Here is a 27,251-nt window from a genome sequence, read left to right as displayed (position 1 = left end):
GAAAGTCTGCTGTTAGAGACCTCTCTAAAGTACTCAGGAGCAACGGTGTCTCTCTAGAGACTAAGGTGTGCCTCATACAGGCCATGGTCTTTGCAATCGCTTGTTATGCACCAGAGAGTTGGACAATGACTAGGGAGGACAGAAGGAGAGTTGATGCCTTTGAGCTCTGGTGCTGGAGAAGAGTGCTGAATGTACCATGGACTGCCAGTAAAACAAACAGATTCATCTTGGAGAGGATTAAACCAAGCTACTCCTTGGAGGCAAGGATTCTGGGGCTTCGTCTGACATACTTTGGACATGTTGCCAGGAGGGACGGGTCCTTGGAGAGGGACATCATGCTTGGGAGGGTTGAGGGACAGCGCAGGAGGGGAAGACCCTCTATGAGATGGATTGATTCGGTGACTGGGGTAATCGGGATGGGTGTGTCAGAGGCCGTGCGGTTGGCGCAGGATAGAGCAGGGTTTAGGGCTGTTGTGCATAGGGTCGCTATGAGTCGCAGACGACTCGACGGCACATAACAACAACAACTAGTTGAGCTAACTTATTTGAGCTCTGGGTGTCTAATGGATAAGATGCTGTGCTGTTGATCAAAGGGCATGCAGTTTGGATCCATCAGCTATTCTGGGGATGGGGGAATTAATAATATCCTCCCATGCAATTTTCCACCTTTAAAAATGTGCTAGAGGGTCAGCTATAAGTTAGTTTCTACTCAGTAACATATTGTTGTTATGTTGTTGTTAGGTGCCGTTGAGTCGAGCACGATTCATAGTGTTCCTATGAACAAAAGATTTGAACCCTGTTCTATGCTGCACCATCCTCACACTTCCTGACACACAGGAGCCCACTGCAGCAGTCACTGCATCAGTCAACCTGGTTGAGGGTCTTCCTTTCCTTTGCCGACCTTTCTCCCTTCCCAACATCATGTCGTTCTCCAAGGAATAGCACCTTCTAGCAACATGTCCAACATTCAAGCTATGTACATTCTATGTTCCAACTGTTAAACGATGTTTGTTACTAATTATTTTTTTTTTTCATTTCAACTGACTTCCAATCTGGGCTCTACCACTACACTACAATAATTATCCTCTTTGTTTAGTGTTCATAGGTCTTTCAAAAGCCTTTTATTTAGCACATAGATGACCCATCTTGCTTCCTAGTCTACTTTAATCGGAGCTCCACCAAAACCTGTCCACAATGAGAAATCCTTTTGGAATTTGACATACCCGTCGTACAGATTTCAGTATGACAGCAACCTCAAGTAATCCTATACAGCAAAATGACAAACATATGCTGCACCACTTCCAAACACGATTAATACCAACCAACTTTTAAATGCAAAGGCCCACCCACCAGATCCTGTTTGCCTACACAAGAGGCTTTCCACCCACAGCTGATTGTAAATTAAATCAAAGGCAGTAAATCAAAACTACCGTCCAGGATCCAATGGTGCCAAGCTAAAAGTTCCAATGGCACATAACAACAATTTATTTGGAAGGATACATACACGTGTAGACTTGGAAATATGAAAAATAATACAATTTCATGTTCTGTGTATCCATTTCTGTGTCTGTTAAAGTAATTTTGGGTATAAAATAATGGATCAAGGCAATAATTTCTCAATTTCTTTTTATTATTTATTTTAAATATTCTTTAGTCTTCATTTTTTCTAGTAAACAGTATTTTAAATTATTTTAATATCTAGAATTTTAAGTTACAAATATTTGAAATATTATTGAAAAGCTAATTCATCACCCTTGCAATAGTCATAGATAATTATAAATCTAGCTATAAGAATGTGAAATATGCATAGCTAGAAATTAGCATAAATGAAGCCCTCTAGTTGAAAAGCATTCCATTTAATTTTAACAATTTCCAGTTTTCCAACATTCAAACTACATACAAGTTTCAATTATTCAACCATGTTTATTATTGTTTTTCCTCTTTTCAAATAACGTCAAAGGCATTTGACTGTGTGAATCATAACAAAATGTGGCTGACATTGAGAAGAATAGGAGGGTCAGAGCACTTGATTGTGCTCATGCGGAGCCTATACCTGCATCAGGAGACTGTTGTACAAAATTGAGAAGAGAATGTGTCAGGGTTTTACTCTCTTTCCATATCTATTAAATCTGTATGCTGAGCAAATTAAGGAGAAGCTGAACTCTGAACAGGAGTGTGAATCTCTATAAATCAGAATTGGAGGGAGACTCATCAATAACCTGCGTTATGCAGAGGACACAACCTTGCTTGCTAAAAGTGAGGAGAACTTGAAGCACTTGTTGCTGAAGATCAAGGAATGCAGCCTTTGGTATGCATTGCATCTCAATGTCAAAAACAAAATAAACCTCTTGCCGCTGGACCTATAAGCAACATCATGATGGATGGAGAGGAGACTAAAGCTGTCAATAGCTTCATCATGCTTACATCCACAATTAACACCTTTGGTATCAGCAATCAGGAAAGAAGGAGACACATTGCACTGGGGAAAATCTATAGTTAGGGACTTCTCTAAAGAAGACCTGAAGCGCTTGCTGCAGAAGATCAAGGACTGCAGTCTACAATATGGATTGAAGATCAACATAAAAAAGACAAAGATTCTCACCACTAGGCCAATTGCCAGCACCATGATAGATGGAGAAGAGATGAGGTTGTTATCAATTAACGGCTTGCTCGGCTACACAATCAACACTCTTGGCATCAGCAGTCAAGAAATCAAAAGACGGATTGCACTGGGAAAATCTGCTGTCAGGGACCTCTCCATAGTACTGAAAACCAACTAAGTCTAGATAATAAGGTGTGCCTAAACCAGGCCATGGTCTTTGCAATTACTTGCTATGCATCAGAGAGCTGGGCAATGACTAAAGATGACAGAAGAATTGATGCCTTCAAATTTTGGTGCTGGAGAAGAGTCTTGAACATACCATGGACTGCCAAGAAAACAAATAGGTCTGTCTTGGAGAGGGTGAAATGAAGTTTCTCCTTGGAAGCTAGGATTTTGAAGCTCTGTCTCCCATACACTGTGTACATTATCAGGAGAGATCAGTTCTTGGAGAAGGACATCATGCTTGAAAGGATGGAGAGACAGAGCAGGAGATGAAGACCTTGGATGAAATCTATTGATACAGTAACTGGGACAATAGCAGTTGGTGGGTCGGAATTAGTGAGACTGGCTGAGGACAGGGCAGGGTTCTGAGCTGCTGTATATAGGGTGGCTATGGGTCACAAGTGACTTGAAGGCACATAACAACAACAACCACAATGATGTCAGTTTGAGGACTAAGATGCGTCTAATTTCAGTCTTTCTGAACACTTGCTGTGCATCTGAAAACTGGACAATGAATAAGGATGACAGAAGAATTGATGCTTCTGAGCTGTGTTGGAAAAGAGTACTGCACATCCAATGGATGGCCAAAAGAGCATACATAAATGTCTTGGAGAGGGTGCAGCCAGAATGTTCTTTGGAGACAAGAACGATAAGACTTCACCTCACACACTTTCGGCATGTTGCTAGGTGGTGCTATTCCTTGGAGAGGGACATGATGCTAGGATGGATGTAGAGTTGGCAAAGGAGAAGACCCTCAACCAGGTGTATTGCCATGGTGATTGCCACAATGGATTCTTGTGTGTCAGGAAATGTGAGAATGACACAGGATAAAGCAGGGTTCAGATCTTTTGTTCTTAGGGTTACTATGACTCTTACTCGACTCAATGGCACCTAAGAGAAACAACAGTTGAAAAACCTAGGATTTTTGTTTGTTTGTTTTAGAATATTCCTCTTAGGGAAGCTTTACTAGAAAAGAATAATAGTAGATATTTCCTTTCAAACTAAGCAAGTTTCTTGCATCTTGTATTGTTATATAGTCTGTGGAATGAATTCCTTCCCCCCCCCTTTGAATATTGGAGTGACTCCTGAAAGAAATCACCCTATATATAGCTGTGCCAATTTGAACAAAGTCTTTCTCTCTGAAGCTTTCACTGCTGCTTCTGTCATTGATCACTCATTCAATATAAAATTTTATTATCTTGGGTTGCAAAATTAAAGTACAAATTGATGTTAAAGAAGTGGTGTCTGTTCTTTAGTTTATCTTCCTTCTTTACCCTTTCAATGTTTTCTGATTCTTCAGAAAAAATTTGAGGTTTCTTTTTGAAACTATTCTTTGCATATTGCCCCTTCCCACATTTGCTAATGTTGTGTCTGTGCCTGTAATTAATTTGTGGTATATATTGATTTTGGAGGACTTTGGTGTACCCAATGTTTGGCCTTTGGATAAGTAAGAAGCTGATTCTAAACCAAGTTACATTCAATTATTCATGCAAAACCATTTCACTGTGGGGATCATAACAAATTACAGTTAACACTGAGAAGACTGGAAATTCCAGAACACTTAATTGTGCTTGTGCAAAACCTAAACCTAGATCAAGAGACAATTGTGTGAACAGAGCAAGGGAACACTGCATGGTTTAAAATTAGGAAAGGTATGTGTCAGGTTTGTATCCTTTCTCCGTATATATTTAGTCTATATGTCGTTGTTGTTCTTATGTGCCGTCGAGTCGTTTGCGACTCATAGCAACCCTATGTACAACAGCCCTAAACCCTGCTCTATCCTGTGCCAATCACATTGCTCTGGCACACCCATCCTGATTACCCCAGTCACTGAATCAATCCACCTCATAGAGGGTCTTCCCCTCCTGCACTGTCCCTCCACCCTCCCAAGCATGATGTCCCTCTCCAAGGATTTGTCTCTCCTTATAACATGTCCAAAGTATGTCAGACGAAGCCCCAGAATCCTTGCTTCCAAGGAGTAGCCCGATTTAACCCTCTCCAGGATGAATCTGTTTGTTTTCTTGGCAGTCCAGGGTACATTCAATACTCTTCTCCAGCACCATAGCTCAAAGGCATCAATTCTCCTTCTATCCTCCCTAGTCATTGTCCAACTCTCTGATGCATAACAACTGATTGCAAAGACTATGGCCTGTATCAGGCGCACCTTAGTCTCCAGAGAGACACCGTTGCTCTTGTGTACTTTATGCTTAAAAAATTATTTGAAAAACTGGATTCTATGAAGAAAAAGGTGACAGCAGGATTGGAAAAAGAGTCATCAATCACCTTCATTATGTCAATGACACAATTTTGCTTGCTGAAAGTGAGGAGAGCTTGACGCACTTCCTGAGGAAGATTAAACACTGCAGCCTTCAATACGGATTATGTTTCAATGTCAAGAAACCAAATCACTTCACCACTAGATAAATAGGCAACGTCGTGATTGACAGAGAAAGAATTGAGATTGTCAGTGACTTCGTCTTATCTTACTTGGATTAATTATTAATATACATAGTAGGAGGAGCCAAACAGAACAAGTGAGTTTGGGACACAAGCAGGGGCAAGACTTTCTCAGCTTTCTGCAAGAGAGAAAGCTGACTTGAGACACCACCCTCCCTCCACCCCACATACAAACTGTAAGTTTGCAGCCCTTATCTCACACCACTCTAGAGACAAAAGAGAGAAAGCACAGAAGCGCAATGACTCATCGACAATCTGCGTTATGCAGACAAAACAACCTTGCTTGCAGAGAGTGAAGAAGACATGAAACACTTATTACAGAAAATCAAAGATTATTAATTTTAATATGGGTTGTATCTTTGCATCAGGAAAACAAAATCCTCAGCCATCAACCCATAGGCGGCATGATGATAGATGGAAAAAAGTTTGAAGTTGTCAGGGATTTCTTTTAACTTGGATCCATAATCAACACCACGTTAGCCATCAAGAAGTCAAAAGATGTATTGCACTGGGAAAATATACTGTAAAGAAACTCGTCAAAGTGCTAAAGAGTAAGGACTTTTTCCAGGACTTAAGAACCATAAATGACATAGCTGAGCCTCTACATCTTGTGGTTCCTAACCTCTACACTATAATAGACAAAGTGCTAGTCTATAGGCCTTTTATTGTAAGAACCACCTTCCCTCTGTAACTTGATTTGTGCCACTTTTAGAACCTCTACTCGGAATATTATTGCTTTTTAATTTTTGACTCGTACTTTTAACTTGTTAGTTAAATTTGTGTCTTCTAGGCTGCAACACTTCCATGATGCATCTTCAAGGATATGAACATGTATGGCTAATCACAATTGATAACAGTGCATCTAAATTCCAAAATCAATCTCCATAATAGTCTATGTGTTTCCTACTGCCAAAGGGGCCCTTTAGAGTAGTGAGAGAAGATCTTCACCCTGAAACCCACAGTGTCTCTTTTCAGCAGGAAGTAGCTAAGAGAATACGCCATCCTCTTTTCCTTATGAATCAGGGTGAAGTTTCTCTCAGGGAGGAGTGATAGGGAATGGCAAAGGTCACACTGACAAAGGAGATTAAGCAGAACTGGCTTTGACAAGCACTGTGGCAATTGGACAATTAAAACAGACATTGGTGGGGGGGAGAAGAACGAACTGGGGAGGAGGGTAGAGAAAACAGTGCAACAATGAATGAATGAAAACCCAAAATCTCTGTAAATGTTCATTAAAACTAATAAAATTTAATTTTAAAAAAAGCACAGAAAAAGTACTTAAAAAAAAAAAAGAATAAGGACTTTTTACAGTTTAAAGACTAAGGTGTTCCTGATCCAAGCCTTAGTGTTTTCAGTTGTTTCTGGTGGATCTTTAAGTTGGACAATGAATAAGGATGACAAAAGAATTCAAAGATGCCTTTGAATTGTGGTGTTGGAGAAAAATATTGATTATCTCAAGGAATGACAAAAACTAAACAAATAGCTTAGAGGAGGTGGAATTAGGGTGCTCCTTAGAGGCAAGGCATTGTAAAACTTCATTTCACATACTTTGGATATGTTGTGAGGATAGGCCAGTCCTTGGATAAAGACATTATGCTGGAAAAGGTAGAAGGTCAGTAAAGAAAAAAGACCTTCAAGGAGATGGAGTGACACAGTGATTGATGGAGATGATGCAGGATAGGGCAAGGTTTAGATGTTTTTTCAGAGTGCAATTATGAGTTATAGTCAGTTGAACCCGTGGAGGCTAAGTGAACATCTTAAACTATTACTTAAAAGTTTTCTGAGATAAGGGGAGCTCTGGTGGCCTAGTGGCAAGGAGCTGCAACTACAATCCTAGAGGCGCACAGTTCGAATCCACCAGATGCTCTGCCGGGGAAGGAGGAACAATCTCCTCCTTTACCAGTCAGATCTGATTTGACGGTACACTCACACAAAAATAATAAAAGGAAAAAAAAGTTTTCTGAGATAGTCTTTACATTTTAAACCAAAGATGTTATAGCTTCTCGGCCTTTTGGCTAAGATCAAGTGTAAACCAAAGATGTTTTCTGAAGTAATTTTTGAACACAGAAATAATGCAAAGAATCCAAACCTACTACTATTGAGTTAGTTCTGACTCATGAAAACCATACATTAGGTTTGTGGGTTCCCCTTCACCCCCTTTCTAGTAATGGGATCTATTTATGGTAACTTCTCAATTCCTTCTGTAAACATTGAGTACAAAAATATTCCACAAAACTGTATTTTCCAAAAGGACTCAGCTTGCCTACAAAAGCCTCCGAGTCCTCTGGGAGATTCTGCTTGGGCAATGAATGGTCCTCAAATGTGGCCAGTCTCCATCTCAAGCCTTCTACCTGTATCTGAGCCCCCAAGATACCAACTGGAGAAAGTACTTGTACTCTTGCCAGAGGAAGAAACAAATATTTCAGAGTTAGTGGAAATGGGACAGACAGAGATTCTCTGCCTCCAGGAAGGCCTGGCAATGTGGTACTGGGAGGGGGTGGTCTAACTCCAGTTCCTGAGAACCTTTCAGTATTGTTGAGACAACCCTCAGCCTCAGGAAATCTCTGGCCCAACCTGAGGACTTCAGCTAGGCCAAGCATACCCAAAAGCTGGAGGAGACATCTGCAGAAGATAGATGTTCTCAGGAGGAAGGGATGGATGAAAGAAACTCCTTGGCATGTCACAAGCCTGGAAACTGGCCCTCAGGAGGGACACCTAGATGACCAGTGGGACCCTTGGGAATCCAGAGTAGGACTGGATCTTTTCCTCATCATCTATGGGGCCAAGACCATTACTAGCAGAGGAGCCGGGACAGGCCTAGGAAAAGTCCTCAAAGACAGGGCTGAGTGGAAGCTAGATGGGATCGGGGCTCGTGTCACTGTAGTCCATATTTTGGTCCAAAGTAGTGATGGTGGTCATGGTGCTGGGCAGGACAGGGTCTTCATCTTCATTCTCCAGCAGGGACAAATCTGGGATGTGGCTGAAGGCTTCTGGGTGCTGCCGGATCATCTTTTCATGGTTCTGATCCTGCAGAAGATGCAGTCCAGGTTTCTTTTAATCTCAACCAAAATCCTTGTGTACTACAGAAAGCACTCATTCATCTGCTGTAGCTGGACACTTGACAGATCGTTCAAGTTCAGCAGCATCTCTGTTGGTCTTCTCAAAGCAGTCCAGCATGTTCTTTGAGCCCATATTATGGTGTTGACAACGTCTTCATTCACCATGCTCAGGACTTGGCTGCAGAAGACCTTTGAGGCTGAGTCTCATCTTCCTCCTCTGTTGCCTGCACATCTGGTGGCCTTACTCACTCTTCCAGAACGGCTCCTCTATTTGGATTTGTGAGGCTGTAAATTTTTATGGAATGAGACTACCAATCTTTTTCCTATAGATCAATTGGTGGGCTCATAATGCAGTATACCACCAGAAATCCTTAAACCAAACAATAATTCAGCACTTTTAGCAAAGGATGTTTGTCTTGAGAATTGTACTCTTTTAAAGGGTCTTCTATATGAGATCAAAATGACAATAAATAAAAGGGAGGGAATAGGAAGCTTAGAGTACAATGAGCTTATGTTAACAGGAGAGGAAAAAATCATAATACAAAGATGAATAAATATACCTAATTTGATCTCTTCTACAGGTAGCTTTCGGGCATCTTACAGGTACCTGGTAATGCAGCAACAAGACAATGGCAGTACACTGACACTAGGGAAAAAAACAAATAAGTAGGTATGATCATTTTTACTGTCTTATAACCTCAGAGCTCAGCAAAATTATTTTCAGTCAACAGGTTAGAAAATTTGCCCAGATCCTCCTGAAGATATGCTGACACCATTTTTATTCTAGCAGGAGAAGCATATGGAAGTAAATCATTCTTGTAGGTCTGCTGGGTTGTGTCTGCTTAGAAAGGAGACTGTCTAGTCTGTCCCAGACAGGACAGAACACACCTACACTTGGGCTAGAGAACTCCTCAGCACAATCTTCAGATGTTTTGGAAAGAACAGTGCTTAGGGCTTGTCCAAAGCACTTAGCTTTATCCATGGGAATGTGTTACATAGTGGAGAGGTATGGAAGCACTCCCTTGGATGGGATGTCATCTTAACTATGATCTGGATCCCAGATAGATCAGATATACAATATGGAAACCACACGAAGGCTACCTCATTAAAACAGAAGAAGGGGCCAACTTAATTGGGTACTCGACCTGACTGGGAAACACTGTAAAGCTGGACAACTTCTCTAGGCACACACTCCATTCAAGGTCAAGGGCTCAAGCCATTGGTATCCACTGAACAAGAAGAGCTGTAAGCACACAACACTTTCTTTGGTACCTGCAACCACTTCTGGAACAAGCAGAATCTCCATTCTAACTAGGCACACCTTCTAGACCAAACATCTAACCAGCCACAGCACCTAGCATCATCAAGTCCCCATCCCCTTAATTTCCCCTCCTCATCTTTTTTATATTTTTGTTCCTGACCTAAATCTTTTCCCCTATACCTCTCTCTCCAATATTTTTTTGCCTTTCCTTCCTCTTATCCTTTTACTTACCACATTTCCTTCCTATTATATTCATGTTAGTCCAAGTGTTACAGGCCATGCCTGCTTTATTTCTATTTTACTTTTTTGGTTTTTGTTTGTTTGTTTTGAAGATGTTTATTGTTATGTTTTTTCTTTCTTTCCTTCTCTCTTTTCCACTCCCTCTCTTTCTTCTCCTTTATCCCCCCTCTTCCTCCTTCCTTCTTCATTCTTCCTTCTTCTTCTTCTTTTCTAAGTCTCACCAAGGCAGCAGACAGCAAGAGTACCCATACAGCCCAACCTTAAACACATCTTTTGCAGCTTCACCCATTGAAAAAAAAAAGTAAAGATCAGCTTCTGCTCCAGTTGATTAACCCAGGAGTGACACAGTACTTGGAAAAAAGATTGACTGGTGCTAAGCTGGAACTCACTGAAAGGACTTTGGTTTTCTTTTTCCTGGTTTTTTCTTTATTTTTTAATCATAACCAGCTATACTCAACAGTTGTTAATCTATACTGAACCTATACATCAATATATACTCAATAGCTGCATTCACACAACAAACAGTAAAATACACAAGCACTCCCATCTTCTACCATACTCATTAGAAAACAAAAGTTGAAAGACTATAAAGACAACTGTAACATAATTTATTGGAGTCAAAGAATAACTTCAAACTCCACAAAAATATAGGACAAGATGTCATAAAAAAAGTGATCAAAATATTGATCCAGCAAGTCTTTCAGGGGGGAAAATACTGTTGGAAAATCCTGGTAAGGAACTTAGAATAATACTGGCTGAGTGTCTTTACAGGATTGAGGAAAAGTATGAGAATAAATTGGAGGAAACCACAAATAAAATCAATGTAAACATAAACAAAACTGTAGAATAATTTTAAAGACCAAATAGAGAAAAACAGTGAAGAATCAGTAGCCATATAAAAACAGGAAATTGAAATACAGAATATTAAAAACAAAATTCCAGAAATTGATAATACAGAAAAGACAAAAGTACAGAATTGATTCACTGAGATCAAAGACAAAGACCACAACATCAATGTACTAGAGGAAATATAAGAAAGGAAAAGGAAGGAAACATGAAAATTATGTGGGACATTATGAAGATGAATAACTTCTATGTGTTTGGAATTCCAGACATGAAGAGTTTAAAACCAAAACCAACACCAAGAAAATCTTCGCAGATCAACTGGAAGAAAATTTTCCAAATATTAAAAAAAAAATACAAAAATATTCAAGAGGGGATTCCAAGATGGCGGTGGTAGAGAGTGCGGTGTGAAGAGCTAGAGGAACAGCAAACTGCATACAGAAGGACCACTAGAGAGACCTTCATGCCACACAAAACCCGACCGACATGGCACAACGTGGACAGTAGGAATTTGAATCAGAACGTTTGTTGGAATGATTAGTTTTGGAGCGACAGGAACATAGAGATTGTGCTGCGGGCAGCGCGGCAGACCCAACCAAAGCCGGAGACCACCAGCCAAGCTGCTGTTGGATCCATCATCAGGAGAAAGAAGGTTAGCAGGAAATTAACTGAGTTCTCTTAAGCCTCACTAAGAGTGAGTGGGTCTGTTGGAATTTAACTGAGTTTTCTTGTGCCCTCACTGACTTCCCATGATCTGGTGGGCTGGTAGGAATTTGATGGGGTTTTCTTGGGCACCGCCAATTGCCTGGGAGAGCACCCAAGAGTGAGCCCACTGGTGGGAATTTGGATGAGTTCTCTTGGGCTATGCTGACTGACCAGAAATGGGCGGGCCATTGGGAATTCATCTGAGTTTTCTTGAGCACCATTCACTGCCTGGGAGAGCACCAAAGAATGAGTAGGCCAGTGGGAATTTGTCTGAACTTTTGTGTCTACCAAAGAGCAGCCAGAGGCAAGTGGGTCGATGGGAATTTGACTAAGTCTTCTTGGGTCTTGCTGGAGCAGGGGACACTATGCTAGGGCACCTGGTTAAGGGCCGCTGGGCAGGGACCACTGAGTGAAAGCTACTGAGTGGGAGAAGGACAGCTGGAATTTGAGTAGGGACCCCACTTGTGAGCACAGTGGGACAGCTGAGGTCTGAGTGAAGTCCCACTAGTGGTTGACCTGCCCCTGTGGTCTCCCCACACCCCTTGCTTGCTCCACCCACATTCTGCTCCACCCCTGTATCTACACGTCCAGTCAATCAGCTTGCGTTTAATATGGAGCACCTTGATCTGACGTACCTACAAGAGGCTGCTCTCAAAGGTTCTGAATTGAACTTTCCCTTGAGTCAGAAGTTCAGAGAAAAACACAAGTGGGGTAGCTGCCCAACTGATTTCTAAAACATTGTCTTCAGATCAAGAACACATCAATATCTTGAAGAAAGCAAGCACACACACTCACTACACAAGTGCAAAGCAAGATGTCACCCCCCAAAGGCAATCCATTATCAATGAATTTCCTGAAGCCAGAAAGTCTGATGGAATTTTATGACAGAGAATTTAAAACAACAATGATTGAAACTGGAACCCTTATTCTCTGTTGGTGGGAGTGTAAAATGGTGCAACCACTGTGGAAGGCTGTATGGCGCTTTCTCAAAAAGTTGCAAGTAGAGATACCATTTGACCCAGCAATTCCACTACTGGGAATATATCCCAAAGAGACCATAACTGACATCCAAGCAGATATATGCACACCCATGTTTATTGTGGCTCTGTTCATAATAGCAAGGAGTTGGAAACAACCCAGGTGCCCATCAACAAACGAATGGATAGAGAAGCTCTGGTATATTCACACAATGGAATACTACGCTGCATTGAAAAACAAGGAACTCATGCAATATTATTCAAAATGGGTGACCCTGGAGGACATTATGCTGAGTGAGGTATCTCAGTCACAAAGGGACAAATGCTATATGGTGCCACTATTGTAGAATGAGGCTGACATCGGGGTGGGGTAAGACTGAGAAAAACTGGATGAAATGTGTTTACGGCATTGAAGTCTATGGGGGAGAGAATAGTTTAAAAGTATTATATTTTAGGGCATTATGTTTATCGTAAGAGTACGGAATGAGGTTTGCAGAGTGGATTATATTTGGGTTTGGGGGTGTGATTGGGGGATGTGCGGGGGCATTGTGTACCAATGAGGGAGTTTTTCTTTTGCTTTTCAAGGAGAGGAGCAAACTGGGGGGGGGGAAGGAGGTGGGCAGGGAGAAGGGTGCAACAATGAATGCATGGAATTCCAAAATCTCTGTACATGTTCATTGAAATGAAAAAGAAATAAATTTTTAAAAAGAAAATAAAAAAAGATGGAGAGACTTGTTAGGTATTAACAAAGTATTTTGGGAAGGAGAATGGGCTATGGGTGTTCAATTTCATTTCTTAGGCCCATGGGGAGTGGACCGTTTGAGAAGGAGCTGTCAGACTGTGAATTATGAGGGTTTTATTCTGTGTTGGGACATTTTTATGAAGGCAAGTTTAGTCAGGTGTGTGGAGCATTCTCTGCAGTGGCTTTGGTGAGCAGCAGAACAGTGGCCCGGCTAGAGACCAACTGCCAAAGACAACTTTGTGGTAGTGGAAAGGAAGTCATTGCCAGAGCTCTGTGTTCATTGATTACAACTTTTTTTTTTAACCAGTTTTGTTAAGAAATTGCATCAGCAGAACTGATCAAGAAAACTAAGAAAGTAAAAATAGAGGAGACATAAGTCTTCTAGATAATGATACTTTCTAGATAATGATTCTTGGGGCTATGCTTGCCACCGTGTTATTGTAGAAAGCCCTACATGTAATCAGTTTTAATTGTATGAATTTTATATCAAAGAGTTCTTGCATAAAGGATCTCTTCTTTGTTTAGGTATGTTATGCTACTCTTGCTGTGAAACTAAAGTACTCATTGAAAAACACTTTTACTATATGAAATTTTATAACAATTGTGAAAACAATTTGATTTATGCACAGGGTAATATAGTTCTTCAGGAATCACCTAAAATTCCCCACAGACAAGGCTTCATCCTCATTAGATGTTAATCTCAGCCAAACCGTCTGGGACTTTTCTAGTAAAATCTCACCAGAATGCCTCTAGTTTCTAGAGTATATTCTCTATAAACGATATTGAAACCGATTTCTACTTCGTTAGGATGGATTTCTTTTCCTTAACAATTAAATGGCTTCTCTGTAAAAAAACCCAAAAAAAAAACAAGCAAACAAACAAACAAAAAACAACGAATGGATAGAGAAGCTGTGGTATCTTCACACAATGGAATACTACGCTGCATTGAAAGACAAGGAACTCATTCAATATTAAAAATGGGTGAGTCTGGAGGACATTATGCTGAGTGAAATATCTCAGATGCAAAAGGACAAATATTGCATGGTGCCACTGTTGTAAAATGGGACTGATATCAGGGTTGGGGTAAGACTGAGAAAAACTGGATAAATTGTGTATACTGCACTGAAACAGATGAGGGAGTGAATAATTTAAAAGCGATGCATGATAGGGTCTTATGGTTATAACAAGAGTCCACAATTAAGGTTGCATAGTGGAATGTACTTGGGGTGGTGGGAGGGGTGCAGGGGGATTGTGTACCAGGGTAGGAGTGTTTCTTTTACTTTTGAAAGAGAGGAGCGAACTGGGAGGGGAGGGAGGGATGGGCGGGGAGAATAGTACAGCAATGAATGAATGGAAATCCAAAATCTCTGTAAATGCTCATTAGAATTATTAAAAAAAATTAAAAAACACAAAAAACATCGACAACAAAAAAAAGAAAGGCAAACTTGAAGAATTACAAAATACTGCAAGCAAAAATCAGGAGGAGCTAAAAACAAAACAAAAACAAAAAAAAAAACCAAAACAACCAAAAACGAAAACAAAAAAGAAACACACACACACACACACACACACACACACACACACACACCAATCCAGAACAATGCAGATAAAACAAATGCGGCATAGTGGTGCTGGAAAAAGAAGAAAACAAGATCCAAAATATGAGGTCCACTGTTTCAGATGCTGTCAACATGATGGAGAGACACATGAGCAGAGTTGAAGAGATGTAACAGAGAACCAGTGAAATAGAAGATAGAATTATCACCACTGATCTGCTAGAGCAAAATGCAGAATGAAAAAGGAAGGAAAAAGAAGAAAACCTAAGAATAATGTAGAACAGCATCAAGAGAAATAGCATCCACATCACTGGAATCCCAGAACAGGAAGAAGCAAGTAAAGCAAGTAAAGGCACCAAAAAAGTTGTAGAGGGAAACTTCCCAGGCATAATTAAGAATGAGAGAATATATATTTAAGAAGTTGAGCGAACACCATATAGGATAGACCCCAAAAGAAAAACACCAAGGCATAGCATAGTTAAATTTGCCATAACCAAAGATAAGGAGAGAATTCTGAAAGCAGCAAGGGAGAAACAGAAAGTAACCTATGAGGGAGAGCAGATAAGATTAAGTGCTGATTTTTCAGCCGAAACCATGCGAGCAAGAAGAGAGTGGAAGGACATATATCAAACACTCAAAGAACACAACTGTCAACCAAGAATACTATACTCAGTAAAATTATCCATCAAATATGAAGGAGAGATCAAGATATTCCTAGAAAAACAGAACCTATGAGAGTGTGTAAAAACAAGACCTGCATTACAGAAAACACTGATAGATGTCCTTACAGAGCTACCGTTTTACAGGATGGACCAAAGTAACTAGCAATAACACCAAAAAGAACTCAGCAAAATGATAGCAATAAAACCCTGCCTTTCAATAATCACACAGCATGTGAATGGTTTGAATGCACCACTGAAGAGAAGAAGAGGAGCAGATTGGATGAAAAAACCCAAAATCCATCAATATGCTGTCTAGAAGAGACACACCTGAAAAATTAAGATAAAGAAAGACTAAAAAGAAAAGGATGGGGAAAAAATATACCAAGAAAATGGAAACCAGAAAACAGCAGGAGTAATGATATTAATCTCCAATAAAATAAATTTCAATGCATAAACCATCACAACAGACAAGGAAGGTCACTACATAATGCTTAAAGGGTCAACAGAACAAGAGGACATAACAATAATAAATATCTGTGCACCAAATGAAAGACGTGCAATATATATCAAACAAACATTAACAAAACTGAAAAAGGAAATAGACAGCACTACTATAGTACTTGGAGACTTCAATACACCACTCTCAAGAAAATATAGAACTACCAGAAACAGACTCAACAAAGATGCTCAAGAATTAAACCACATAATAAACCAACTCGACCTCATAGATATTAATAAGTTAATGCACCCCCCAAAACACAGTATATCTACCTTCTTCTCCAGTGTGCATGGAAAATTCTCCAGAATAGATCACATTTTAGGCCACAAGGCAAGCATCAATAAATTTAAAAACATAGAAATAATACAAAGCATTTTCTTAGACCACAATGCTACAAAATTAGATATGAATAACAAGAGGGTAAAGGAGGAAAAAAAACATACATTTGGAAGCTGAACAACACCTTGCTTGAACATGAGTGTGTACTAGAAGAAATAAAAAATGAAATAAAAAAGTTTCTTGAAACAAATGACAATGAAAACACCACTTACCAAAACCTCTGGGAAACAGCCAAAGCAATAATCAGAAGTCAATTTATAGCATTAAGCAAACATCAAAACGCAGGAAAAAATGACCATTGACTCTCTAACCCAACATCTCCAAGAAATTGAAAAAGAATATCAGAAAAACCAGACACCCTCTAAAAAACCTGAAATTATAAAAATTAGAACAGAAATAAATTAAATAGAAAATTGAAAAATAATTGAAGCCATCAACAAAACTAGGAGTTGGTTCTTTGAAAAGTTCAATAAAATTGACAAACCACTAGAAAAACTAAGGAAAAGAAGAAGAAACACAAATAATCCAAATAAGAGATGAAAAGGGCAACATCACAACAGAACCAACTAAAATAAAAAGGTTAACATTGGGATATTATGAAAAATTATACTCAAACAAATATGAAAACCTAGGGGAAATGGACAACTACTTAGAAATTCAAAACCTACTTAACCTAATGCCAAGTGAAATTGAACCCCTGAATAGACCCATTGCAAAAGAAGAAATTGAAAAGGTAATGAAACAACTTCTAGCCAAAAAAAATCCTGAACCAGATGTCTTTACAAGTGAATTTTACCAAACATTCAAAGAAGAACTGTCACCAATTCTACATAAACTATTTCAGAAAATAGAAAAAGATGGAATTCTCCCAAACTCATTCTTTGAAGCAAACATATCCTTGATACCAAAGCCAGGTAAAGACATCGCCAAAATAGAAAACTACAGGCCAATATCTCTCATGAACATAGATGCAAAACTCCTGAATAAAATCCTGGCCAATAGAATCCAATGATACATTAAAAAAAAAAAATTCACCATGACCAAGTGGGATTCATGACAGGGATACAGGATGGTTCAACATAAGAAAAACAATCAATGTAATCCATCACATTAACAAAGCAAAGAACAAGAACCACATGATTGTATCATTGATGCAGAAAAGGCCTTTGACAAAATTCAACACCATTTCCTGATTAAAACACTCAAGAAAATAGGATTAGAGAGGGATTTCTTCAACATAGTAAAAAGTATATATGCAAACCTTAGAGCCAACTTTGTTCTCACTGGAGAGAGTTTAAAGGCATTTCCCTTGAGAACAGGAACTAGGCAAAAATGCCCACTATCACCTCCCCTATACAATATTTTATTGGAAGTCTTAGCTATACCAATAAGGCAAGAGAAGGAAATAATAGGTACCCAAATTGGCAAAGAGGAGGTAAAATTATCTCTATATGTAGATGATATGATAGTGTACTTAGAAAACCCTAAAGACCCAGCAAGAAAACTACTACTGGATATAGTTGACTAATTCAGCAAAGTGGGAGGATACATGATCAACATAAATAATCAATTGGATTTCTCTACAGTGACAAAGAGAATACAGAAGTGGAGCTGAGAAAAACAATACCTTTCACAATAGCTAATCACAAGATTAAATACTTAGAAGTAAACCTAACCAGAATGACAAAGGATCTGTTCAAAGAAAATTAGAAAACATTATTACAAGAAACAAAAAGAGAACTGGAGAGGTAGAAGAACATCTTCTCACATGTTTTAACCATGTAGTCAGTAGAGGCCACTCCTTGGAGAAAGCCACTTCTGGGGAAAGTGGAGGGTCAGAGAAAGAAAGCAAGACCTTCAGCAAGATGGAGTGACACAGTGACTGTAACAACGGACTCAAGCATATTAGAGATGGCACAGGATACAGTAAGGTTCAGATCTATTGTCTACAGGGTCAGTATGAGTTATAGGTAACTTAATGGAACCTAACAACAACATTCTACTTCTTATCTGCCAACATCCTGATAAATCTTCAAGAAGGACCTCCAAAAGTAGACATGATTGAATAGAAATAAAAACAACTCTTTGCCATTGAGTCAGATCCAACTTATAGCTGACCTTCCAGTTTTAAGAATATGTAAATATCATGGGAGGATCTTTATCTCATGGAGCAGCTGGAGTATTCAAATTGCTTGCCTTTGAGTTGGCAGCCACTTCTTACCCATTAGGTCACCAGAGCTCCCTTAAGGAAGAATCGTTGTTGAGTGCTGTGGAGTCAGAACTGACCCATAGCTGACCCTGTAGCCAGTTTTCAGAAACAGTTAATCACAAGGGAGGAGATTATTCATCTTTCTCCCATTGAACACTTGGTGGATTTGAATCCTATGCCTTTGGGATTGCACTGTAGCTTTTTACAATTAGGCCACCAGAGCTAAGTTATTGCAAAAACTAGTCATGTTTGCAGTTCTGGGACCATCCTGTAAGAAACTGTATAGAATGTCTGTACCTTTGCCCAATCATGATCATGTAATGTTACTTATGTGTTATGGACCTAATGGATTTGAACTGTGTGACTTTGGGTTCGTAGCACAATTACTTACCACTAAGCTACCATAGCTCCAGTTCCTCAGTGTTGGAAAACTTCAGTTGGAAGGTCAATCAGTCTAATTCTCTTACCCAAGGAAAAGGTAGTTCTTAAACTGAGCCAGGAAAGGTTTGGATATGTCAGAGTATGAGGCAGGAGGAGGACGAGTAAGTAGAGGAGGCAAAAGCACTGAAGTCAAGATGCCAAAGTGATTGCAAGCTTAGCACTATCATTATTATCTACAGATTTCTTTCCCAGCCTCCTTTCCTCTTTTATTTTCAGCTTGAGTATTTGCTGTTGTAGGTTAGTCTTGTGACCTAATTGCGCATGAGGGAGCCTTCCAAAACATGTTACATAATCTCCTCCATTTGCTCTGCCAAACTGGCACTCAGGCACTGCTCCCTCTGATTCAAATTTCCTGCCTGGAGCACTCTCTTTAAAGCAAACCATTGCTTTTCCTTTCCCAAGTCTGCCTGATTTGCCAGATTCTAAGAAATAAAGTACCCTTGGAAGATGTTTTTGTTTAGTTTAGATCAGTGTGAAGAGTTTAATCTGATTGTTTATTCAAAAATATGAAATATATTAAGATCCCGGAGATTAAATTCTTTAGATATTGAATGCAAATGTGTCTTTTCTTTGGTTTTGAAATTACCTTAGGTTTCTAAAACTAGTAATGCAGAAAGAAAAAAAAAACCCACTGATTCCTTAATATCCAGTTTACATAGCAAGTGTGGAAAATGGCTATAATTATCTAAACTGTTTTGAAAAGAATTCTCTGAAAGCACACTACTTGCTAATGGTGATACATTTCAGCCCAAGTGAGAGTGGAAGTACTGGGAGTAGGACTTGGAGTTGACTGGGGCACAGAGCGCAGCTGCCTGGAGGTGCATGCCCCCACCTGCTGCTCTTTTATCTCCTGAAGAGGTGGTGGCACTTTGGCCTGAAAGCTGATAGCACCCAGCAGGTTCCTGGCTTCGAGTCAAGAAGAATTAAGAGACTATACTGGCTGCAGTCTAGACGAGTTGAGAGGAGGGTGCAAGAGCCACACAAAGAGGTTCAGACTGGCATAAAGGTGTTAGAGAGGAGCAACAGGAGCACTAATATGAGGCTTAGGCAGTGGTGACTTGAGTTAGCCCTGGTGTGTCCTGGACTCCGAGTGTCACAAGAGCTAAGAGCACAAAGCAGGGCCATCCTGCTCTGGACTGGTCTCTTGGGCTTCCCATAACAAAGGTGGAGCTGCCTTGGAGTCTTGTTCCCTAGAGATTGAGAATACTGGCAGCACCTGGACCTTCTGTGAAGAGATTAGAAACGAAGCACAATGAGGAGCCGGAGTAACTCGGGGGTCCGACTGGATGTCTATGGTAGACTGGTGCATCAGACCATTTTGTGCCACCAAGTAAGTTAAGGGATACAATACCAAAGATTGTGTAGTGTGTTGGTCTGGGTGGTGAACCTGAGTGAATCTCCAAGTGTTGTTAGTAGTAGGTTCTCCTGCCCTGTTGGCCGTTTCAGGAACAGAATCAGAACCAAACACTAGTATCCAGACTCCAAGCTTTTAAGCCCACTCCCCTCACCACTTCACTCGCCACACCTCGGTTCTTGGAGCTTATTTTGGAAGGGGGTTAAAGCTTATTTAATGTTTTCTTCCCTCCTTTTTGGGCTTAATCTTTCTGCCTGATCCCAGAGAATATAGGTAAAGGAACATTCAGCCACTTTACAACTATATTATTGTGAAGATCTGGGGCATCTTGTATATACTGTTACTTAGATTTTGTTTAATCTTTTACTTCTGATTTTTGGTTTGTAGCCCATTATTTTTAATTGGAAAGTTTTAACACCATCTTTCTTTTAATATTACCCATATTTGAGATTGGTAATGCTTCAGCTAACACTTTAATCTTTCAAATAACATATTTGGTTATAAGAAGAGATAATAAACGGTGAAGTGCGGAAGTGGAAGATCAAAAGTCCCTAAATAAACCATTCCACAGAGTCCACCTCGATCCATAGTTTAACACCTCATAATTATCTGTCTCTTTTCTTCCCACTTTTGCAGAATCCAGTGACTGGCTTGCTTCCAGCCAGCTATGATCAAAAAGATGCCTGGGTCCGTGATAATGTGTATAGCATTTTGGCTGTGTGGGGTTTGGGTCTGGCTTATCGGAAGAATGCAGATCGGGACGAGGACAAAGCAAAGGCCTATGAACTGGAGCAGGTACTCAATAAAAGTACAACATCTGAAGCTGTGGGTGGAAGTAGGGTAGAGTTGAGCAGGGCAGTGAGGTCCAGGAAGGAGAACAGGAGCTATAAAGAAGCGCGTTTTTGTTATATGCTGTGGACAGATTGCCTGTATTTTTTTTGTGGAGCAGCTGAGAGATTAAAACCACCTACTTTAGGGTTGGCAGTGTAACAATTTACCCACAGAACACCAGTTCTTCCTAGTCCACTGTAAGTAAGAGAACTGTATTTTGTCCTGTTTTCCTTTTCTCTTAACCTTCTTGGAATTACATACCAAAAAAAACTTTGCTGCATCCTAGTAATTTTTCTTTCGCTCTTTGTAGTAGAAACTAGAAATTTACTCATTTGGGGAAGAAGGTAATCTTTTTTCAGTTACAATGGAAAATCTCACCTTGACATCTTTCCTGAAATGTATCATTCTCTTTCTAAGTAAATGTATTTTGCAGTCTTGTGCATAGTTCTCACTAAGAAGAATGTTTTGGGACAGGTATCTACCATTCGACTTTCTTTTTGTGGATAATTTATGAGATTTGTATTGGGCTAACTTACACAAATCAGTAGACATTCTGAATCAGACAAAAGAAAGATAATTTATTCATTGATTTTTAAAAAAAATTTAAAGCCATCTTGCCTTTAAACTAACATTTAAATTATTTCTCAATATAAAAAGCATCATTTATAGAACTATTTATATATACAAAATACTGCAATTTCTTGAATAACTACACAGTATTCTGGGCTACCTGACATTTTTAATGTTGAGGAAGTGTGTGGTCAACTGAATTTTTTTCCATTAATGAGAAAGAGTTTATGTACATCAGTCTTCTGCAACAGCCACTATTTGTTATTTCTTCAAGCCAATATTGACAGATATTTATTCTATACTTTCCCTAAAAAAATGAAAGGATTTCCCCCTCTAGTTTAGGAAGTATAGATCAATATTTTATGACTTCTAAGTTATAGAAAGGATGTATATATTGTTGTTGTTGTTGTTGTCAGGTGATCTCTAGTTGAGTACTACTCATAGTAACCCTATGAAAAAAGATCTAAACCCTGTTCTATCCTTTGCCATCCTCACACTTCCTGACACACAAGAGCCCATTGCAGCAGTCACCACACACACCTGGTCAAAGGTCTTCCTCTCCTTCATCAACCCTCCACCCTTCCTAACATTGTGTCCTTCTTCAAGGAATGTTGCCTCCTGGCAACATGCCCAAAATATGTGAGAAGGCTCATCATTATTGCCTCCAAAGAGCATTCCAACTGTACCCTCTCCAAGACATATCTGTTCATTCTCTTGTCCATCTGTAGGGTGTTCAGTGCTCTTCTCTAGCACTACAGCTCGAAGGCATCAATTCTACTTCCTTTTGGAAAGCATAGAGGGGCATTAAAAATCATCCTTCAGCTTACTATTATTATTTTGCTATTTTCATTTTAGTTTTTTTATTTGGCAGGTTTATTTTTCTAGAAATCAATATCCGTGTAACTGGAATGTCCCCCCTGGTACAATTTGATCTATTTTCATCCTCCAATATTCTCAGCAGAAATTTGTTCTTTCCCTGTTGATATTTTTCCTTATGTGGTCCTGGTAGAAGGAATTTATTGGGGGAGAATGATAAATTATAGAATTTCTATTTACCTTTAAATAATTTTTATGAAAATATCTTTCATAACATCTCAATAAATAAATTTGAAATGTCTCAAAAATATTATGATAATTTTGTTGTTGTTGTGTACTGTCAAGTGGGATCCAATCCATTGCTGACTTCCTATCAGATTTTCAGAGGCAGTAATCACACAAAAGGAGATTACCCATCTTTCTCCCAAGAAATTGCTGATGGAGTAGAACCTACATACCTTTGAGTTGGCATTGAAACTTCTTACCAGAGCTCTCTATATGGCAACAGGTAGTATCTTTAAAAAAAAAAGAAACATTTCAAAGAAAAAAACAAACAAAAGAGAAACATATCTGTGGGAATTTTCAAATTTTTATGAACTTACATGATGAGTTGCAAGCGACACAATGGCACATAACAACAAAAACAACAACAACAACAACATATCCCTTTGTCTGTTTTAGTGACTGAATCTTGGTCTATATCGAGGGCTTACATGAGTGCATTTAAATATTCCGAAATTGCCAGTGTTATCTAAAATGTGTGATGATTCACATGTTCCAATGCCTTGCTTGCATGTGAAATCAATGAGATTGTTCTGTAGTTTCCACACTCTGTTGGGTCACCGTTCTTTGGGATGCAAACAAATATAGATCTCTTCCAGTCAGTTGGCCAAGTGGTTGTTCTCCAGATTTCTTGGCACAACTTGGTGAGTACATCCAGGGTAGCATCTGTTAGCTGAAATACATCAATTGGTATACTATCTATTCCTGGGGCCTTAATTTTTGCTATTTCCTTCAAAGCAGCTTGAACTTCTTCCTTCATTACCATAGGCTCTTGCTCAAATGTTATTTCATTAAATTCTTATGTATCTGCCAATTCCTTTTGATACAATGACTCAGTATATTCCTTCCATCTTCTTTTAATACTTCCTGGATCATTTAATATTCTGCCTAAAAGCATCCTTGATTATAGCAACTCGAGATTTGAATTTGTTCTTTAGTTCCTTGAGCTTAAGAAATGCTGAACAAGTTCAGGTCTTTTGATTTTCCTACTCCAGCTCCTCGCACATTTCATTGTAACATTTTGCTTTGTCATTCTGTGCTCCCTTTTGTAGTGGTACAGAGAGTAAATATTTTCCAGCTTTTTTGCTATGTGGCCTCTACTGTAATGATTTGGCTGTGTACTAGTCATGCAAAAGTAGCCAGAGACAAAACATAAATGAATCAGTATGATTGTGTTCCAATAAAACCTTCTTTACAAAACCAGGTGGTAGCCTGGATTTGTCCAGTGACCTGTAGTTTGCTAATCTGTAGTCTAAATGAATGGTTCTTAACTGACCATACACTAACGTCATTGGAGATGCTTTTAAGAAATACCCTTTAAAAAAATACCCTTACTGGACTCTACCATATACTAGTTTCTGGAAATAGAGTCTGGGGGCGTCAGTATATTTTTATTACCTGAGTGATTCTAAAATGCAGATAGGGTTGATAACCACTGATGTATAGTTAATTAAATCCATAAAGTAATTTACATTTCCCTCCAACCACTGTGTGTTTTGTTCAAAACACTGATTGTTATTCTTTTCTACCATTCATTCTAACTCTTACCTTGGAGTCCCTTCTGTGAGAAACAATATCAGAAAATGAAAGAGAATTTTAGATGCAAAGGAAAAGGATTTAAGGGATTGTCACATCCTAGACTGAGAACAAATTAAACACTTTTTTAAGAAATTCTTTTGTATTTTCTCTTAGTAGCATGGGTATAGAATTATATTAATAAAAAAATAAATAGGTACACACATGAGATATTTATTCTTACTGCCTCCATTTTACTTCTTCAGTTTTGTTTTCTTTTATCTTAGTAACATGGATACCAAATTATGGTCCTAAAAAATAAATAGGCACACACATTGATATATCTTGCTACCAGTATTTCTTTATATCTCAAACTCATTACTATGAAGCAAGAACCACTCATAACTCACCCTTCAGAAAGTTTTCAGAAGCTGAAATAGCACACAGGAGGGTAGGGCCTAGACTTTTTTCCATGGAGCGGCCGGATGAATTCAAACTGCATGCCACTGTGTTGGCAGTGCAACTCCTTACTCATAAGGTCACCAAAACTCCTTTCTTCCTTTACATAATCTCATGTTTTCTCATGACTTTACTATTATTTTCATGAGAGTGGTGTCCATATATTTATTTTTAACCATAAGTTCCATTTTGCATCTGCATATCTTGAGGCTTTGAAAGTTAGTGTGTGTAACCCCACTTTCCCAAATAAAAAACAAACAAAATAAACCACCAAAAAAAATTCACCAGATATTCTTTTTGTTAGCTGATATTCCTATTCTACTAGAAAATTGCTGTTGTTGTTTTTGTGAGGTGCTATTGAGTTGTGTAGGACTCATGGCAACCCTATCAACAACATACATGAACCCTGTCCTATCCTGCTTCATCCTCATCATCTCTGACACACTTGAGCTCATTGCTGCACTTCTTGTCTTTTGCTGACCCTAAATCTTTTAAAGCATTATAGCCTTTTCCAAGGACTAGCTCCTTCTAATAACAAATGTGCAAAGAGCTGGAGTTAGAGAATAAAAAGTGAAGAACTCCCTTGGTATGTCTCAAGCTGAAAGAACTGAAAAACAAATTAAAGTCTCAAGTTGCAATACTGAAAGATACCATGGGCAAAATCTTGAATGATCCAAGAAATATTAAAAGTTTGTTGTTGTTATGTGCTGTCGAGTCGCTTGCGACTCATAGCGACCCTATGTACAACAGCCCTAAACTCCGCTCTGTCCTGTGCCAATCGCACTGTCTCTGACACTCCCATCCCAATTATCCCAGTCACTGAATCAATCCACCTCACAGAGGGCCTTGCTCTCCTGCGCTGTCCCTCCACCCTCCCAAGCATGATGTCCCTCTCCAAGGACCAGTCTCTCCTCACAACATGTCCAAAGTATGTTAGATGGAGCCTCAGAATCCTTGTCTCCAAGGAGCCACCCAGTTTAACACTTTCCAGGACAAATCTGTTTGTTTTCCTAGCAGTCCAGATAGAAAAAATACACAGAGTGACTGTACAAAAAATAATTGGTCAACACTGAAAAATTTTGGGAAGCACTATATGAACAAGAGCCAATGGTAACAAAGAAATAAGTAAAAGCTGTGCTAAATACACTGGGGAAAAAAAATAAGGTCCCAAGAACAAACAGGATAACAACTGACATTTTTCAACTAACAAATGCCTCTGCATGTACTCACCAGTCTATGCCAGGATATGTGGAGGACAGTGACCTATTGACTGACTGAAGGAGATCCATTTTTGTCCCCATTCCCAAGAAAGGTGATCCAACAGAATATAGAAATTATCAAACAATATTATTCATAGCTCATGAGAGCAAAATATTGTTGAGGATCATCCAAAAATGGCTGGGACAATACATTGACAGAGAATTGCCAGAAGCTCAAGCTGGGTTTAGAACAGGCCATGGCACCAGGCATACCATTGCTGATGTCAGATGGATCCTAGCTGAAAAAAGAGAGTACCAGAAGAATGTCTATTTTTTTTTTACTATGTGTATGTATCACAACAAATAATGGCTAACATTGAGAAGAATGGGAATCCCAGAACACTTAATTGTGCTCATATGAAATCTACACCAAGACCAAGAAGCTGTTGTCTAAATGGAATGAAGAAAACAAGAAGAGTGTACATCAAACATGCATACCTATTCACTTTGTATGCTAGATGCATACCTATTCACTTTGTATGCTGAGCAAATAATTTGTGAAACTAGACTCTATGAAGAAGAATGTGGCCTCAGGATCAGAAAAGACTCATCAACAACATGTGTATGCAGATGCCACAACTTTGCTTACTGAAAGCGAGGGAGGCCTGAAGCACTTGTTGAAATAAGCCAAAGCAAATTACATTTTAACATCGATAAAACAAAGGTCCTTACCATTGAACCAGCAGGCAACATCATGATCGATGTAGAAAAGATTGAAATTGTAGATTATTTTCTCTTGCTTGGATCCACAATTAAAAGTCTTGGTACCAGCAGTCAGGAGATAAGAAGATGTATTGCTCTGGGCAAGTTTGTGGTCTGAGACTTCTCCAAAGTACTGAAGAGCAATGATGTCAGTTTGAAGACTAAGGTGTGCTGATTTAGGTCTTTTCCATTACTTGTTATGCACCTGAGAGCTGGACAGTGAATAAGCATGACAGAAGAAGAATTGATGCCTTTGAGCTGTGGCATTGGATAAAAGTACTGAATATCTTATGAGTTAGCAAAAGAATAAACAGGTATAATTTAGAAAAGGTACAGCCAGAGTGCTCCTTGGAGGCAACGATGGCAAAGCTTTGTCTCTCATACTTTGGACATGTTGTGAGGAGAGGATCTTCCATGAAAAAGCATATAATGCTTGGAAAGGTGAAACAGCAAAAAAGAGGAAAATTCCCATCGAGATCAAGTGCCATGGGTTCAAGTGTCTCAGAGATGGTGAGAATGGCACAGGACAGGACAGGATTCACACATGTTTTTTGTAGGGTCACTAAGAGTCATACTAGACTCAACAACACATAATAACAACAACAACAACATACACATATACATAATGTGAGACAAAACTTCACCTTCC

General features: G+C 39.2%; 1 protein-coding gene across 4 annotated transcripts in view; it reads left to right on the top strand.

The window, feature by feature from the left end:
* The window catches only part of PHKA1 (phosphorylase kinase, alpha 1 (muscle)), a 742,463-nt gene that overhangs the window by 7,212 nt on the left and 708,000 nt on the right, over nucleotides 1-27,251 (top strand). For 2 of the 4 annotated variants that reach the window (XM_006895993.1, XM_006895991.1), the window contains exons 3-4: nucleotides 20,050-20,144; nucleotides 20,805-20,963. In XM_006895993.1, coding sequence (XP_006896055.1) covers nucleotides 20,067-20,144; nucleotides 20,805-20,963 — 237 coding nt within the window. In that variant the 5' untranslated portion in view covers nucleotides 20,050-20,066. Of the gene's footprint in view, nucleotides 1-20,049; nucleotides 20,145-20,804; nucleotides 20,964-27,251 lie in introns of those variants that run through there. The other 2 variants (XM_006895992.1, XM_006895990.1) reach the window with 1 other exon arrangement.

This window comes from Elephantulus edwardii, unplaced genomic scaffold (genome assembly GCF_000299155.1).
Source record: "Elephantulus edwardii isolate Elephantulus edwardi_28Jun2011 unplaced genomic scaffold, EleEdw1.0 scaffold00178, whole genome shotgun sequence".
Lineage (NCBI taxonomy): Eukaryota > Metazoa > Chordata > Mammalia > Macroscelidea > Macroscelididae > Elephantulus > Elephantulus edwardii.
Note: the sequence above shows the minus strand (reverse complement) of the source record. Positions and strands in the feature narration are given on the sequence as shown.